The 17,838-nt window shown below is 46.6% G+C and overlaps 2 protein-coding genes across 3 annotated transcripts in view; both read right to left on the reverse strand.

The window, feature by feature from the left end:
- Positions 1–1,538, reverse strand: part of CPLANE1 (ciliogenesis and planar polarity effector complex subunit 1) — an 81,598-nt gene extending 80,060 nt beyond the window's left edge. The window contains exon 1 of the mRNA XM_081940547.1: positions 1,415–1,538. The gene's annotated coding sequence lies outside the window, so the exon portion shown is untranslated. The remainder of the gene's footprint in view (positions 1–1,414) is intronic.
- Positions 1,539–5,697: 4,159 nt separating this feature from the next.
- Positions 5,698–17,838, reverse strand: part of NUP155 (nucleoporin 155) — a 45,494-nt gene continuing 33,353 nt past the window's right edge. Inside the window, exons 32-35 of one of the 2 annotated variants that reach the window (XM_081944699.1) lie at positions 14,614–14,724; positions 13,842–13,978; positions 7,212–7,318; positions 5,698–6,131 (exon numbers count right to left, since the gene is read on the reverse strand). In XM_081944699.1, coding sequence (XP_081800825.1) covers positions 5,993–6,131; positions 7,212–7,318; positions 13,842–13,978; positions 14,614–14,724 — 494 coding nt within the window. In that variant the 3' untranslated portion in view covers positions 5,698–5,992. Of the gene's footprint in view, positions 6,132–6,202; positions 6,615–7,211; positions 7,319–13,841; positions 13,979–14,613; positions 14,725–17,838 lie in introns of those variants that run through there. The other variant, XM_081944700.1, reaches the window with a different exon arrangement.

The following is a 17,838-nucleotide window of genomic DNA, read 5'->3' on the forward strand; positions in this document are numbered from 1 at the left end:
CTCTTGAAAAAACACCTTTGGGATAACCATGATCTGGATGATTGAGAATCTCCATTTACATTTACACTTGAGTGGCATCATCTAGTTGACTGTGGATGATCTTGAAAAGCCATACAGTATTAATCCCTGGTTGACTGGATGGGAGACCATCAGGAAATCGAGGGCAACAGACTAAACTAAGTAATAAAGTATCCTAGGAGGTAATGACCTGCTACTTCTATATGGGTAGTCCTCGACTTACAACCACAATTGAGCCCCAAAGTTATGTTGTTAAGTGAGACATTTGTTAAGAGAGTTTTGCTCCATTTTATGATCTCCCTTGCCACAATTGTTAAGAGAATCACTTCAGTTGATAAGTTAGTAACCCGGTTGTTAAGTGAATCTGGCTTCTCCATTGACTTTGCTTGTCAGAAGGTTGCAACGGGTGATCACATGACCTTGGGGCGCAGCAACAATCATAGGCATGAGTCACTTGCCAAGCATCCGAATTTTGATCGTGTAACCATAGGGATGCTACAAAGGTCATAAGTGTGAAAAATGGTCATAAGTCCATTCATGCCATTGTAACTTTGAACAGTCACTAAATGAACTGTTATAAGTTGAGGACTACCTGTAATACTGCCCTAAAAAAAGAACCCACATCACCATTGCATCACAAGGAATTGCCCTGGATTCATGAAATAACACTATAGTGTTATTGTTGATGCTTCAACACTGGACATTTTGAAGAAGAGATTGGACAACCATTTGTCTGAAGGTGGTGTAGGGCTTCCTGCCTGAGCAGGGGGTTGGACTAGAAGACCTCCAAGGTCCCTTCCAACTCTGTTATTCTATTCTAACACTTCAGCTCTTGTTCAATCTTAATGAGGCTTCCAAGCACAATCCTGCCCACCTCCTCTCCCGTTTCCTTGTGTGCAATCTGACTTCCAGATCCACAAAATACATACATACGTACGTACATACATACATACATATGCATACATACATACATACATACATACATACATACATACATACATACATACATACATACATAGCTCTCCACCCCCCCACCCCCCACCCCATCTCTTGCTCCTGGAATGACTCGCGCATAGATCCCCAGGCTGGCAAATCCAATAGGAGAAACTGCGGTGCAATAGATCTGGAGGGCTCCAGGATGGATGGATGGATCCTGTGGGAACCAACATCCTCCGTCAGACACCCTCTCCGCCACCCCCCACGCCCCGCCGCTTTCTCATTTTTATGCCTAATTGCCCACCAAGGGCTGCTTTGCAACGGGGCGCGTCCCACACGCTTCGTGCAGGAGCCTCTCGGCTGCCGGGCTGCCGCCTTTTCGTAGCTCTGTAATCGCTCGCGGTCGCGAGATCCCGCCTAAGAGAGAACGGAAGAGAGAGACGGGCGACCCGTTACTCACCGGCTGAGCCCAACGGTTTCCCTTTCAGGACTCGGGAGGCTCCCAAGTTGCCAACCGAGGTGGGTGGAGGAGCGCCAGTACCACGCATGCGCCCCATTCCAACGGTAAATAGGGAAGTTCCGCCCCTCCAACGCGGAGGACGCCTCTCGTTGGGGTCTGGGCGGTTTTGAAGCGTATCGTTGCCGGAGCGAAGCATGGGATTCCGGTTATGTTCGGGTTCAGAACATCTGCTCAAAATATCGGGCGTTTTAAACGACCTAATCCAGCCAAGTGCCCCGCAGCCTTCGGTTGAGCTCAAGAAGCTAAGCAGGAGACCCAGAGGAAGCCTCAGGATTTAAGATTAGATGGAGAAGTTGGGGCGGGTGTGTGTAAAAGTCTCCTGAAAATGGGAACCGCTACCAGATGACTGCCAAGAGAACTAATGGATCTGTTCCTTCAAAGCCACCACTTGACTTGGGGGAAGTCTTAATCTTAAAGCAGTTCATCACTGCCAGCAGCCACCGCACAGAGTACTGGCTCTACGAGGATGTGGTTAGTGCTTGGATGGGAGACCACCAGGAAAGCCTAGCTAGCAGTATAAGCTACGACGATAAAATAAAATTTTAAAAAAATCCTGGAAGGAGATGGCAAATCCCCTCAATATTTTTGTATGGAAGGAAGGCAGGAATGAAAAGAAAGAGAAAAAGAAAGAAAAGAGAAAGCTGCAGAGGTGCACATAAATTTATTGGTAGCTGAGCACGACTAAAAAGACTTGATTTGCTAGCTGGTTTCTTCACTGTGACGGACATCTTGTTCTACATTAGTATCCTTCAACTGATACATGGGCTTTGATTACAGCTCCACAGGTAAGGAAGAAGGCATAAAGATTTAAGCAGAAACCAGTCTGCTGCTCCTAGAGGTTGTGCCATCAGCCCCAGCATCTCTAGGCAACACCTCTGGAAGGCAGTTAAACTGGGGAAAAGAGCATAAGCTTTGTGGGTGATGATCTCATCAGGTGAAAAGCTGAGAAGTAGGTTAGTGAATAAACATGGAGATGGGAGAAAATATCTATCTGCTTAAAAGTCCCTGTTGCAGTATAATACTTTTTGAGGAATCCATTTTATTTTGGGCTAATAAGTGAAATGGTCTCTCCTTCCTGCTGCACATAACTGTCAGGACTTCCAGCTAAATAAGATAGGAAACATAACTAGATGAACTAATTTTACTTTATTGTAAAGCTACGTTGACAGAATCTTGAAAATTGAAGGAATAAATCTCCCAACACCATTTTTAGCCATCAGATCAGTTAGGGTGGTTAACTAGGTTTCTTCCTCTCACCATGAAATCACCGTCCTCCATCCTTTCATTTGATCATTTCCTATGCAGCATCTCATTGACACATAACTATTACATATCTATAGAAGACTGGTTATGAACACGTAGAATTCTAAACCCCACTGAGAATGACCATTGGCTTTCCTGAAGGGTCCTTTTCTGTACGTTGCGAGGTGAGTCCAAGCATGGGTTAAATTCTGTCTGACTGCCCTGGACTGAACTGAAAGATCTTTAGCCACGCCTCCTCTTCCGGCACCTCAGATTTTTCGATGAAGGCGTGGACCTGTAACTCTGTTCACAAGTGGTTCCAATGAGTTGTCATAGTTCAAGTCAAGTTAGATTGAATAAGTCCAATTCAGTAAAGAAGTCACAACCAAGTCAAGTAAGTCTAGATCAAATTAGAATGGAAGCTGTGAGAGAAACCCTAGGGCGGGGTTGGACTCTCCTCGCAACGTACAAAAAAGGTGCGCTTGATATATTTGCGGATGACTGTACGCACATCCAGTTTGTGCTATCTGCGTTCAGTAGGATGTCTAGGGTGAGGATAAAAGTCCAGGGGAATGACTTCCTGGCTCCGGTGAAACCAAGTGTTGACCTTCGGAAGAAACGGAGGATCCAAGTGTAGAACGACCCTGTCAGGATGCATGACACACAAGTCCTCCCTGACTGACAGGGCTGCCATCTCTGAGATTCTACGTGCAGAGGTGATAGCGGCTAGGAATACTGTCTTGAAGGTTAGATGTTTCAAATCACAAGATCGAAGAGGCTCGGACGGAGGCAAGACTAGAGCCCTAAGTACGATATTCAACTAAAGTGGCCGCCGGAAGTTTTCTCTTATTTAAAATGACCACTGCGATGACTAACTGCTGGAAAAAAACGGCACCAAATTCAAAGCAACAAAGGCAATGGCGCGAACGGATGGGTCCTTGCACCACTGACCTTCGCACCAGAACGCTCAAATATAATGCAAGCGGCTGGGCCCCCTCGCCGCTGACAGCTGCGCGAAGAGAAAAGGCGATCACGTCGGGTCCTAAGCCAGCTTGCGTCGCCCAGCAAGTCAGATAAACCGCGCGCGCCCGGAGAAGTCCGGAAAAAGTGCCAGCAACAAACAGCAGCAATAGAATCAATTAGAAGATTTAAAGCAGATCTTTTTTTCCTTGCAGAATGGAAATTATTTGGTTGGAAAGTCCAAGTTAAGGGTAAATTTCTGTTGATAGTCTGGAACCACTTAAAACATGTCCATTGGATTTGACTGAATTGAAAAATCTGAGGTGCCAGAAGAGGAGGCGTGGCTAAAGATCTTTCAATTCAGTCCCGGGCAGTCAGACAGAATTTAACCCATGCTTGGACTCTCCAATCAGGGTATAGGAAAACTCATTATTCTCCTTTGCGCTGCTTGGATTGTCCAAACATGGGTTAACACAGTCTAACTGCCCTAGGACTGAGTGAGTTTTTCTTGACCACGCCTCCCTTTGCCTCGTGCAATTCAGTTTTAAAAACTCAGTCCGCCCGTTTGGACTGTAACCGGGGAGCTCCTCAGTCTTATAGCATTTACACTGGACTCCCCATAAGTTATTTGATAATTTAAAGAAACTAGATCTAATCTCGACACGCCTACTAAGGATTCGTCAAAACAGTGAGATTCTTGCCTGCTGGAACAGCAGTTGAGGCACCAAGCGATTGCTGAGCGAACGAACGAGTGCGCGGGGGTCTGAGGTTTGTCCGGCACTTGCCGGCAAGTGATTTGGCAGCAGGAGGCTGCCCGCTACTAAAGTCCCCCAACAGCAAGTTTCGCTGCCCGGGAGGAGCACTCTCCGGCAGCAGCATGAATTGAATTACCGGATTCAATTACCATTGAATTACCGGAAAAGACGGCAGCCATTTTAAAAAGGGGTTTCGCGCATTTTGCCGCAAGCCCGCCCATTTCAGGGAGAAAGCTGCGCGTGCAGCGGCGGCCATTTTCTCACACACGGCCGCATTCGGAGAGAATGAAGGTGCTGGTAGGACTCTCTCCTCAGCCTCAGCAGCGACGAGTTCCTGGAGCGTGGACCTTGTCCGGAACGCCGGCAAGGCCCACAACAAGTCACTGCCAGAGCTTTCAGGAGCGGCAGCGACAGGTTAGAGGGCCTTGTCCTTCAGGCTTCCCTCAGAACCTTTGGCGGGATCTACGGGCGTCCTCCTGGCCGGCTGGCCTACGCCCCACCTTAATCCAGCACTTCGATCCCAGCCTTCCAGCCTTGCTGTGGCATCAGCCCGCATGGCAGACAAAGGGGCAACAGATATGCAGGCTGGGCCCTCTTCAAAACGGAGCAGACTGGACCCGCCCCCCAGCGGGGGCAAGGGGACCAGGAGTGGGGGTAGGAAAACATCCCCAGAGCACCAGGGGTGCGTTGATAAACCCAGGGAGGGCACCCGCAAGCACAAGGCCCCGCAGTCCCATAGGCCTGACAGGTCTCCCACTCACGTGGAGCCTCCACCTGCTGGTTGGCTTGAGACCCTGATGAGGGTGCTCCATAGTGGAGGCGGCTGGAGGAGTAATAGAGAAGATTCCACCTCCATACCATTATGGTCTTGGTTTGTAGTTTTTTATTTGATTCTTGTTAATTTTAATGTCTTTATTTTGATTTTACTCTACTGTTAGTTGTCCAGAAACACAGTGAGATGGGTGCATATAAACAATGAAGTATAATGATGAAGAATATTGATTGAGTAAAAATTATGAATGGTTTGTTTGTTCCCCGGTATTAATTCCTGCTGACATGACCACTGTCAAAATTTCTCATAGTACAGGCAAATAGTAATTCCTTTTAAAAGTAAGAGAGGTAGTACACACTGTAGAAACAGAATTTCTGTTTGGAGCATGATGAATTTTAAAATGAAGGGTGGTTAATCAATTCCCAGGATTTAAACTACCAGCTGGGACTCTACAGAATAATATGGTCAAGCACATTGTAGATTTACAAAAAAAACCCATTTTACAAATAAGTTTAATCGCCAGAACACAATTATACAATGCATCTTAATCCAAAGCATATAAAACAGTTTCACTGTTAGAAAAATTTGGCAGCAGTAAAAAAAAAAAAGAACACAATAAAACAATGTTATTTATACATTCTGTTCCATGTGACATTCATTAAGAAGAGACACTAGAAAACTGATCAGTAGGAAGTTGATTCTCTTTTGTCTTATCAGCATTTTTGCCTTTACATTTGCCAGTACATTAACAGCCAGTTCACCTGGACAAGCAGACATGCATCACTGGACTTAGTGAAGCCGCTCTAATTTTGCTTGCAGAGATTTAAAGCTCCCTGTAATGGTCTGTACAGCTAATGTCGGACTTATAGACTGCAATTCAACAAGGTAACGGCTAACAGCATCTAAGCAGATATTGGTGAATCGCCGTCTAAAGAGAAAGAAAACAGATGGATCTTGTTATTATATGCCTTTCCATGCAATTGCTATATAGTGACTTAAAAAGTCTTGAAACTTATATTCATTTAAAAAGTTGGTGGATGGAAGCAGAATAAAAATAAATAGACCTATTAATCCAACATTCATTCTGGGAAACTGGGTGAAGAGAGAGGCATTCAAGAGACACCAAATTTACAATCACACATTTCAGGTAGGGAAATTCCAAAATGAAGGGACTAGTTCTAAGGAAGCTTGCCTGAAAATAATGCCAAGTTGGCACAAATAATTGCAAGTGCAGTAATTCCTAATGATCCACCAGACTCATAAGAACATCACGATCCTTGAAGTCATGACTAATGCAGTATTCCAGAGTCACATGATCAAAAATCCAGGCACTTGAAATTGGTATGTATTTAAGATGGTTGCAGCATCCCAGGGTCATGTGATTGCCATTTGCAACCTTCCCAGCCAGCTTCTAATAAGAAAGTCAATAGGGGAAGCTGGATTTGCTTAATGACCTTGTGATTCACTTAACAACTGTAATAATTCACTTAACCATGGAAAAAAAGTTGTAAAATTGGGTGCACTTATTAGTTTGCTTGCCAACAAATTTCAGCCCTAACTGGTCATAAGTCAAGGACTACCTTGACTTGTCCTTTTTTTGCTAGCTTATTCTACTCTTGGCTGACGACATAAATTTTTCAGGTATGAAAATTAAGTTGGTTAAAAAAAGAAACAATTTTCTGGGATAGGAAGGTGAAAGACTACTAGATATTTCTTGCCATCCTGCCACATGTCTTTTCTATAAAATGTGTTATTTCAGACATGATTGTTTTAAAACTGAAAAAATGGATTAAAAATATGTAAGTTAGTAAAAGTCATTATAGGCCTGAAAATGCTGAACATATTGTTAAAAAGCTTGACTGAAGGTTTTTTTCTTATTTAATTTTGATATGTTTAAACAAGATTGTACGTATTGTCAACATCATCATTCAGCATGTGCTATATTAATAAAACTTCACCTCACTTTCAATATACATTTACATTTATATGTATATAAACTTTAAAATACCTTTCAAAAGTAGCTACTTTGTTAGGATCTTGCACATATCCTGATAGCAGTACATGTATGCATTCCAAAAGATGTAATGGTTTCTTCATTTTGCTCCAGTAGGGATCCTATAAAGACAAAAATATGGAAATATATACATGTAGTAACACACATACATGTGTATATGCAAAAATAAAGACTTGTTAGCTTGTACATGTGTTCACTGACCAGTTGATAGTTTAGAAACTGCTGATTCTCCATTGCTACCAAAACAGTAGACTAAACTGTGACAAAGACCAGCAGCCATTTTTGCTCAGAAATATACACATTTGATTGTCAATTTATGTAGATGCTCATCTCAAACAAGGTGACTATGGGCAGTGTACAATAAAACCCACTATTAAAACATACCACAAAACTACTTGATATGCCTGTTGAATACTTAGGAGCTGAGCCAACATGAGCTTTCTCTTCTCCCAGTAGGTGGAGACATCATCCAGACATGGGTATTCCAGTCAGTATCCAATAGGACTGGGTCTACCAAATTGACAAGTCCCGCCCTCCATGCTAGCCTCTCCAGTCCATTTCCTTTGGACTAGCTGTGTCTGGTGATCTCTCCGACAGATTTACTAGTTGCAAGTAGGATTCATTGGTGATAAATTGTAATTTGCTTTATTGGCTATTCTAAATTCTAAATTGATAAATTTGGTGCTTGGTGCGGAGGTTTTTTTGGGCGGGATTTATTTCCTGGTCCTAACAGCTTCTGAGGGGATTGGGCCCACGAGTTCTTCTCTCTGGCTTTTTTGTTGCTGTTTCGGCGCCTGGCTGTGTTCCATGGAGGCTTCACCACTCCATTAGCTGTTTGGCTTCTTTGCGGCTTCTGGGCTTTGGCCGCAGAATTGACTATCAGCAGCCTCTGTTTCCAAGCCGTCAGCAGACGCCCTTTCGCACTGGATTCGTTGTTGGAGCAGCGGATTTCCTTATCGGGGCTAAGGCAGTTTGTTGATCGCATTAGCGATTGCAGCCTCAAACGACCAGGAGGTTGTGGCGACATAACTGGCATTGTCAGTTCGCCTTTACAGTCCCTCAGAGGACTTGAAGATTCCAGGCGGCCATCTCGGAAGGTTTTCGGCCAGTGGCCATTTTGAAGCACCAAAAGTTCCGTCCGCCATTTTGACAGCTCCTTACAGGGTCTTGAGTACAATGGCGTCTAAGGTCTCTGATACTTTGAATTCAGAACCCCCTCAGGGCTCCCCTCCTGCCTCTATACCACCTACAGGGTCTGGGGAGTCGGCAACCAGGAAAAGGGCAGGCTCTGTAAGGGAAGTTGCCCCCAAGCCTGCCAAAGTTCCAGCACAAAATAAGGTTCCCTCTAAGGTCCAGGATGGTACCCCTGCCTCAGGACCTCGCAAGACCAAGACCAAGTCACACCACTGTGAGGAGCCTATTCAGGCCACAATGACTCTTCCTCCAAGGGCCCAGAGTCCTCCTGAAGAACTGTCCACTGACACAGATGGGGAACATTCCCTCCCCGTATCCCCTTTGCAGCCTGAGGATGGGGTGGTTGTCCCTGATGAGTATGATTCTGAAGGGGAAAGGAGTCTAACCCCTGACCTAGATGTTGGTTCCCCTACTCCAAGAGGGTTTCCCTGTTATCCTGCTGGCATGGCTGATATTATAGCAGCTGCCATAGAAAGAGGCATTGCTGCTGGTCTGCAACATTGCACTGCTGTGCCTTCTACCTCCAAAGCAGCTCATTCTTCCAAGAAGGCAAAACCTTCAAGCACACAGTGGGTACCTAATGATTCTTTATCTCAGGTTTCTGTTCCAGAGGTGGAGGAACAAGTTTCCAGGTATTCTAACCTCTCTGACAATGAGGATCTCACTCCTGCTCCTTCCTCTTTGATAGGACTGTTTAAACCTGTGTTATTTCACCCACTCCTCTTTAAGGCGAAGAAGGTATCTGGCATTCCTGCAGCCAAGCCATCTGCCACGACGGAGCAGGACAAGACTGACACAACTGATCCTCTTTTTTCCAGGCCTATGGTAGAAAAGGATGTGGTCCCTTCACCTAAGCTTTTTCTGGAGGTAGTCTAGAATCAATGGGCTACACCAGGATCTGGTCCTCTCCCTTCCGCCTTAGATAAACAACTTTACAACGTGAGTCCGGAATTATCCAAATTGCTGGCGGTACCTTTCATCAACCCCCGATAGCGGCACTGTCCCAACGCTGCCACTGCGGCTTCTGAGGATGCCCTCCGCCTGGAGGACAAACGGTTTGATCAGACTTTGGTCAAGGGGCATCAGGCCTCTGCACGGGCAGTGCGGGCTTCTTCTTCTGCCTCTTTCTTTAACAGGGCAGCTTTGCGTTGGCTGAAGCAACTTCAAGAGAGGCTTCCTTCTTTTGACATGAGAACCCATAAAGACTTAAACTTAAGGCTGTGATGGAGTATTCCGCGGATGCCTCTTTGGATGCAGCACGCTTCGCCTCCAAGGCCATAGCTTCTTCAGTGTCCATGTGATGGCTCTTGTGACTCAAACAGTGGCAGGCGAAAGCCAGAGCTAAATGTAGACTTGCATCTTCACCCCTTTCTGCGGATCATCTCTTTGGACCTCCACTTGAGCCTATGCTTGCTGAGTCTAAAGATAAGCGAAAGGTTCTGTCTTCTGCTACGCGTAAGACTAATAATAAACCATCTTCTTCTTTCTTCCGCAGGCAGCCCTTTTGGAACATGGACGGGGGTTTCAATTACTCCCGTCAGCAATGTCAGCCTCCCCCCAGGCAGGGATCTGCTCCTTACGACAGATCTGGCAAGAGTAACCAACATTTCACCTACAGGAAGCCTTACAAGGGAACTTCCAACCATCCATTCAGGAAGTTCCCTTCCCATTGGAGGTCGCTTGGCGGCCTTTGCTGATCGTTGGGATGCCATCACCAACGATGCGTGGATTTTCTGCACCATCAGATTCGGATTGGCTCTGGAGTTTCTATCCACCCCCACAGTACTTCATCATGTGTCCGGTTTCCAGGGACATCATCAAAAGAAGATTGGTGGAAAAAGCTATACAGCATCTCTTTCAGATTAAGGCCATAGAGGAGGTGCCTTCCAACCAACAGGGACAGGGGTTTTACTCCCGTCTTTTCATAGTGCCGAAGTCTTCGGGGGGTTGGAGAGCAATTCTCGACTTCAAATCTTACTTTGTAGTTTACCGGAGGTTCAAGATGCATTCCCTGCAATCCATCTTGGAGAGTGTTCGCCCAAACGACCTCCTCTCCTTAGTGGATCTCATGGAAGCATACCTCCACATCCCAATTTTGGAAGACCACAGGCAGTTTCTCCGGTTTTATTATGCCGGAAAGCACTTCCAATATCGGGCTCTCCCTTTCGGCCTCTCATCAGCTCCGAGGGTCTTCACAAAAGTCCTTGCGGTTCTTGCAGCCCATCTACGCGTTCTGCCTATCCGCATTCCTGGACGACATCTTATTGTTGTCCAGAATGACACACCTGGGCCACAGGAACATTCAGACTACTCTTCAGGTGCTCCATGATCACGAATTCCTGGTCAATGCCAAAGAGTCATTTAACTCCTGCCACTCGCCTCACACATCTAGGGGCTGTTATAGACACGAGCATAGGGAAGGTTTTTCTATCTCCGGAGCAAAGAGTGAGCATTCGCAAGTTGGTCTCCAACATACGGCTGCAGCGCAAGGTTCAGCTACTACAATTGTCGCAGCTGCTAGGGAAGATGGTGTCGTGTTTTCACATTGTGCCGTGGGCTCACTTCCACAGTCGTCATCTGCAGTAGTTTCTGCTTCCCTACCAGCGGTCCGACAGCAGCTGTTAAAAAGTTTGTGTATGTCTCACTCCAGAGGCAAGGACTTCTCTACGTTGGTGGATGTCCCCAGCGCTATGACAGAGCACTCTGTTCAGGGATCCTCAACGACTGGTCCTCACCACCGACGCAAGTCTTCTGGGGTGGGGAGCTCACATTCAAGATCACGTAGCTCAGGGACTTTGGTCCCGGTCCAATCAAAGAACAGTATAAACTGGTTAGAGCTACGAGCAGTGTATCTCGCGCTATGCCATTTCAGGGAAATAGTCACCAATGCGCACGTCCTTGTCCTCATGGACAATACCACCACAAAGGCGCATATAAACAGGCAGGGAGGAATGCGATCAAAGATTCTAATGACTTTATCATTCCAGTTAGTGGCATGGACGGAAATACATCTACTTTCTATTCGCTCAGAACATATCTCAGGCGTTCACAATCTGCTGACGGACAGCCTCAGCCGCATAAACACCGACCCGGCGGAATGGAGCCTTCATCACAGTATTTTCCGACAACTCTCGGAGAGGTACGGTCGCCCAATTCTGGATTTGTTTGCGATGCAGACCAACCATCAGCTCCCCAGGTACTTCACACGCTACATGACTATGGGGGCGGAGGGCACCAATGCATTCAAGTGCAGCTGGCCACATGGTCTTCTGTATGCGTTCCATCCAATTTCACTGATTCAGCGAGTCATCAGAAAAATGTTGATAGAGGAAGCAGAACTGATTCTTATAGCGCCCCATTAGCCACGCAGGCCTTGGTTTGCGGACTTGATCAACCTGTCAGTGGGTCCTCAGTGGCAGCTTCCTCAGTTCCATTCTCTTCTTCTACAAGTCTCTCACCGGCACCCAGATCTAGCCTGGCTTTGTCTCACCGCTTGGAGATTGAGCGGGAGGCCTTGGCAGCAGCTAATTTATCCCATAAGGTAATAAGAACTATACAGGCGGTCAGGCGTGCGTCCACTAATCGAATTTACGACGCCATTGGAATCAATTCTCTTCCTGGTGTCAGATACAACGAATTCCACCATTGCAGGCATCTATACCTAATGTACTTCAGTTCCTTCAGTTGGGACTTCACAAGGGACTGTCCCCAAATACGCTACGTCATCAGGTGGCGGCGTTGTCTTCGGTTCTGTCCATAGATTCTTCCAAGCCGCATTCACATCAGCTACTTATTTGCAGTTTTCTTAGAAGCGCTACCAACAAGCCTCCTACGATACATAAATTTTCTTCTTGGGACATTGACAAGGTCTTTGAGGCATTAACAGGGATTCCGTTTGAGCCTCTGCATTCAGCATCTCTGTATCATCTTACAATCAAGGTTATATTTCTTGTTGCAGTCACTATGGCCAGACGGTTCTTCGATATTGCAGCATTGTCTTCCAGACAGGACTTATGCATATTTCATCCGAACAGAGTTGTCCTCCGTGTGGATCCTACGTTTGTACCAAAGGTAAATTCCGTACTTCATAGGGCACAAGAATTGGTGCTTCCGGACTTTTGTCCCAATCCAGTACATCGGATGGAACGCAAAGGCACTGTCTTGATGTGCGTCGGGCTTTGCGTGTGTACATCAAGCGCATGGCGGAATTCAGATGGTCAGAATCTCTCTTTATACGTTTCCAACCTGGAGGTAAGAAGGGGTCCAAGGCTTCTCCTACAGACATTGGACGTTGGGATTGCTCAGCTATTTCCAGGGCATATATCGCCTTATCTCTTCCGGTTCCACCACAAATCACTGCACACTCTACACACAGCGCAGCTACTTCAGCTGCCTGGTCATCTTAGGCCCCCTTGGAGGAGATCTGTAGGGCAGCCACGTGGACAACGCCATCACCATTCATCCGCCACTACAGAATAGACAGATATGTGTCAGCAGATGCAGATTTCAGACGGTGAGTATTGCAGCGGGTGGTGGCTCAACAGGATTCTTAAGTCCTCACTCAGTTCCCTCCCATGGGACAGATTATGCTTTGGGATGTCCCATGTCTGGATGATGTCTCCACCTACTGGGAAAATGGGTGTTAGTTACTCACCTGATACGCCCCTTCTCCAAATGGTGGAGACATCATCCAGCCCCACCCAGGGAGTATTTTGTTCAGACTAATCTTTGTTTTTTTATTTCAATAAGGAGATCACATTTTTATCTATAAGTGACACAGCAGTCTACCATTATTCTTCCTTCGTCTAAGCTGGAGAGGCTAGCACGGAGGGCGGGACTTGTCAATTTGGTAGACCCAGTCCTATTGGATATTAGCTGGAATACCCATGTCTGGATGATGTCTGAGAAGGGGCGTATCAGGTGAGTAACCAACACCCATTTTCATTGCTTTTTTTTTTTTTTTTAGCAAGAAGTCATTTCCAATAAGAATCACCCTCCCCTGTGAATGATCCTGTTTTTGATAATGGGTAAACACTGCTCTTGCCTGCACTAGCACTGTTGAAAATGTGTTAAACCCCATTCCGCCCAGTGGTCTTTAACATTTCTCCCATTCGAAAAATTCAATCTTATCTATTTTTTTTCTGGAACTAAGAAAACCAGGCAAATCCTTTTTTAACTCAAAGGCCTCATTTTCACCTAAAGAGGAAAGATATAGCACATCTTTCTTCTTTATACATATTTCTAACTTTGATAGGTGGCGGAAAATACATTCATAGTTTGGAAACTTAATGGTCTGTAAGTATAATCACCCAAAAACTTCCTAACTGAGCATCTCATAGTTCTGCATCTAAACAGAAGTATTCTCATCCCATGAATTGTTATAATACAAATCATAAATAAAACGGAAAACTAGATTGTGAACTCTCATACCCGTGCTTTAAAGAGCTGATCATATACTTCAAGAAGCCGTGGTAGTGGGACACCAATTTCTTGCATTGTATAAGTTACAAATCCCACATCCCAGTTCAAAGAACAAACTTGCTGTTCTAGATATTGTACTAAGAAATCTGAGGAAAAAATAAAATGCAATAAAATATTAAATTCTTGCATAAATTTATGGCAATGATGTTATTCTTTTTTTTTTCATCTATGGAACCAGAGAACATTCTTGACTCCATCTGACCAGTCTCTTGATGTAAAGAACAGAGACATTTGTTGCCCATGACAAGATGGGTTGGGACTCAGTGTCAGTGAGACCAAGGAGTCTTGGGCATAGAAAGAAATAGACATATCTGAGCACATTAGATTAAAAGGGCCAAACCCAAAGTCTTGAGAATTCACACATAGGACACTCTTAGTTGCTACTATCTTGACTAATATTTTTTTGCTATTTATCAAAGTAATAGCAACTAACAAGGCAAAAGGTAAAATGTAAGCCTTTAAAATATTTGCTTGGATACAATTCCGGAATCGGATGGCTTCCCTCATTTTCTTTTCCCACTTCTGCTCTGCCTCTTGGTTTTAAATGACAAGCAGAACACCGAAGCCTACAAACAGTATTTCTGGATTCTACCATTTGAAGATTTTGAAGTAAGTATTTGGTACAGATTCAAGAAAAACAAGCAGTAGGACTTTTTCAAATTTTCTTTCAACTTCCTTCTTGACAACTATATTATTCAATACCTAAAATTGACTTATATACCTAAAGGGAAATAGCGTGGTGTTCCAGCATAAATCTTCCCAAGCGTTACCATCTTCAGACTAAGAGCCTGCATCCTATCAGGAGCACTCATTGCAAGACTGTCACTCAGTGCTGAAAGAAAATGGGAAATCTATTACATATGTTCTTTCAAACTTCAACTCAATATAATTAGATACAATAAACGGATGTCCAGGTGATGAAAATTAGATGCCTCCCAATGAGTAGTGATAATACCATGGCAATGACTGATGGCAAGCTTCATTCACTGGAGCGCTCCAAACAAGGAGAGAGAATGTTGGTCCTACCTGAACATTCTTCTCAGCGTGGCGCAGGACGGTCCAGAAGTGGGTTGTTCAATCCTTATTTGCCCAAGAGACAGTCAGAATTTAAGCCACGCCTCCAGCTTCCTCTGCTGATATCCAATTCCGACGAGGCGTAGCTCCAACTAGAGAAATGAAAGAAGTACAGGTCCTGCCCACAGCATTAGTAGCCCCCAGGGACCCGGACCTAACCAAAACCAATAACTAGGGTGGGACCTGGACCGTCCTGCACCACACTGAGAAGAACGTTCAGGTAGGACCAATGTTCCTTCTCCAGCTTATGGCGCAGGAGGGTCCAGGAGTGGGACATACCAAAGCGGCAGTCCCTAGGGCAGGAACTCACTGGTTCGTGGTACTCGAGGGCGCATGTACTCCTTGCAGCACCCTATGCCCAAATCATGCCTCCCCAGATGCGAACACATCCAATCTATAGTGCTTAATGAAAGGTGAGGGGAAACCCATGTTGCAGCTCTACAAACGTCTCCGATCAGAGCCTGAGTGTTCCACGCGGCCGTGGTGGCCGCACTCCTAGTTCAATGAGCTGTTATCCCTGGGGCACCCGCTTGCCCTTCGCCTCATAAGCTCTGGCAATACAAGCTCGCAACCAGCGTCCAATAGTAGAAGAGGACACCCATGAACCCACGGCAGAAGGTGGGAAAGAAACAAACAATGCCTCCGCTTTTCTGTGAGGCGCCATTCTCCTTATATAAATACGGAGGGCCCTCCGCACGTCCAACTTGTGCCAGGATTTCTCCTGTCTATGAGAGTGTTTGGGACAGAAGTCCGGCAAAATTAACTCCTGAGCCCTATGAAAGTAGGAGTTTATCTTTGGGATAAAGGCGGGATCAAGCCTCAGAACCACTGTGTTGGCTGGAAAATACAAAAGTCCTCCCTGACAGAGAGGGCACCTAACTCTGAAATCCTCCTAGCTGACATGATGGCGGCCAGGAAAACCACCTTTAATGTGAGGAACTGCAAGGACACAGTCCTCAGCGGTTCAAAAGGAGGATACACTAGGGCCAGGAGGACTGTGGACAAATCCCAAGAGGGCAACCCGTGAGCTACCGGGGGCCGAAGATTTGCCGCCCCCCGTAGAAACCTCTTCACCACCGAATGACGGCCCAGGCTCTCCCAGCCGTCCAAGACCAGGACAGTCGACAGGGCCGAGACTTGTCTCCGAAGTGTGTTATGGGTTAATCCCCTATCGAGCCCATCCTGAAGGAAGTCCAGGATATTCGGGAGCGAGGAACGTTTGGGATCCACATGTGCCTTACGGCACCAAGTACAAAAAGTGGATCATGTGTCATTATAAATACTGGTCGTGGCCGGGCATCTGGATGGTTCGAATCACCTGTGAGGAGAACCTTGCCTCTCTCAGGATCTCCCTCTCAAATACCAGGTGGTCAATTGGAACCATTGCGGCTCTGGATGGACCAGGACCCCCTGGCATATGGATATCTTCTCCTGTGGGATACTCCAGGGTTTGGCAATGGATAGACCTAACAGTTCTGGCCTGCGTGGCCAGTACGGGGCGACCATGATTACCTCCGCCCCTTCGTGCGCTATCTTTCCCAGCACCCCTGGAATCAGTGGGAAGGGGAGAACGCATAAAGCAGACCTGGGGGCCACCTGCTGTGTAGGGCACTGCTCTCCTCTGCTCCCCGAGTCGAGAACCGTGAGAAAAACCTGGGGAGCTGGGCATTTTCCAGAGACGTCCGAATCTCCTGCAGATCTCCTCAAACAGTTCTGGTTCCAGCTGCCACTCCGTCTGGTCCCCCGTGGCCCTGCTGAGCCAGTCCGCCTGGTGGTTGGCGCCTCCGGATATGTGTTCTGCCTTGATGGACAACAGGTGCCTCTCTGCCCAATGGCCCAGGTGCTGAGATTCCACCCAGAGGGCTCTGGAGTGCGTCCCACCCTGCCTGTTTACATGCACCTTCGTGGCCATGTTGTCCGTCAGGAGTAGGACGTGTCTTTGCTCTACAAGGGCCTGAAAGTGTCGAAGGGCCAGATGAGCCGCACACAGCTCCAGCCAGTTTGTTTTGTGTAAGGTCCCGAGGGGACCACCAATCCTGGGCCAGCTGTTTCTCCAACAATACCCCCCAGCCATAAAGGCTCGCGTCTGTGGTCAGGATAAGTCCCTCCGGCTCCCTGAACCCACACCTTTGGCTAATGCTGGCGAAGTCGACCACCTCAGGGAGATCCTCACGTGGGGGAGTACTCGGACCTGGAAGGATGAGGCATTGCACTAGCTCCTTTGGTACAGGAGCAAGAACCACTGGAGGGTTCTAGCATGGAGCTCGCCCATGTAACAAGATCTATGCATGAAATCATCTTCCCCAACAACTGGGATAAGGTAACTATGGGCACGCGCCGTTCTCCCTGCACCTGGTTGACCAGTTTTACCAGGCTAGCCTTACGATCCTGGGACAAGAACACTATGCCGGAGAAGGAGTCTATAATCGCTCCCAAATGCAACAGTCCGGTAGATGGTCGTATGTGGCTCTTCTGGAAGTTTACTGAGAACCCATACCTCTGTAGTGTCTCCACTGTTAGGTTTAGGTCTTGAAGGGACCTCTGCGGTGACTCCGCCTGGAGGAGGATATCATCTGAATAACAATGAAGCCTGATGGGAACTGTTCTGAGATGGGCAGCCAGGACTGCCAGGACCTTTGTAAAAGTCCTGGGCGCCGAGGCAAGGCCGAAGGGAAGAGCTCTATATTGGTAGTGTTCACCAGCGTAGGAGAACCTAAGGAACTTCCTGTGCTCAGGGAGGATAGCTACATGAAGATAAGCCTCCATCAAGTCAATGGACGTGAGGTAGTCACCCTCCCTGATACCTTCCAGGATGGAACGAAGGGATGCCATCTTGAACCGTTTGTAAATTAAGTAACGGTTCAACCGTTTA

This window comes from Natrix helvetica (genome assembly GCF_964273705.1).
Source record: "Natrix helvetica genome assembly, chromosome: 2".
Taxonomy (NCBI): Eukaryota; Metazoa; Chordata; class Lepidosauria; order Squamata; family Natricidae; genus Natrix; species Natrix helvetica.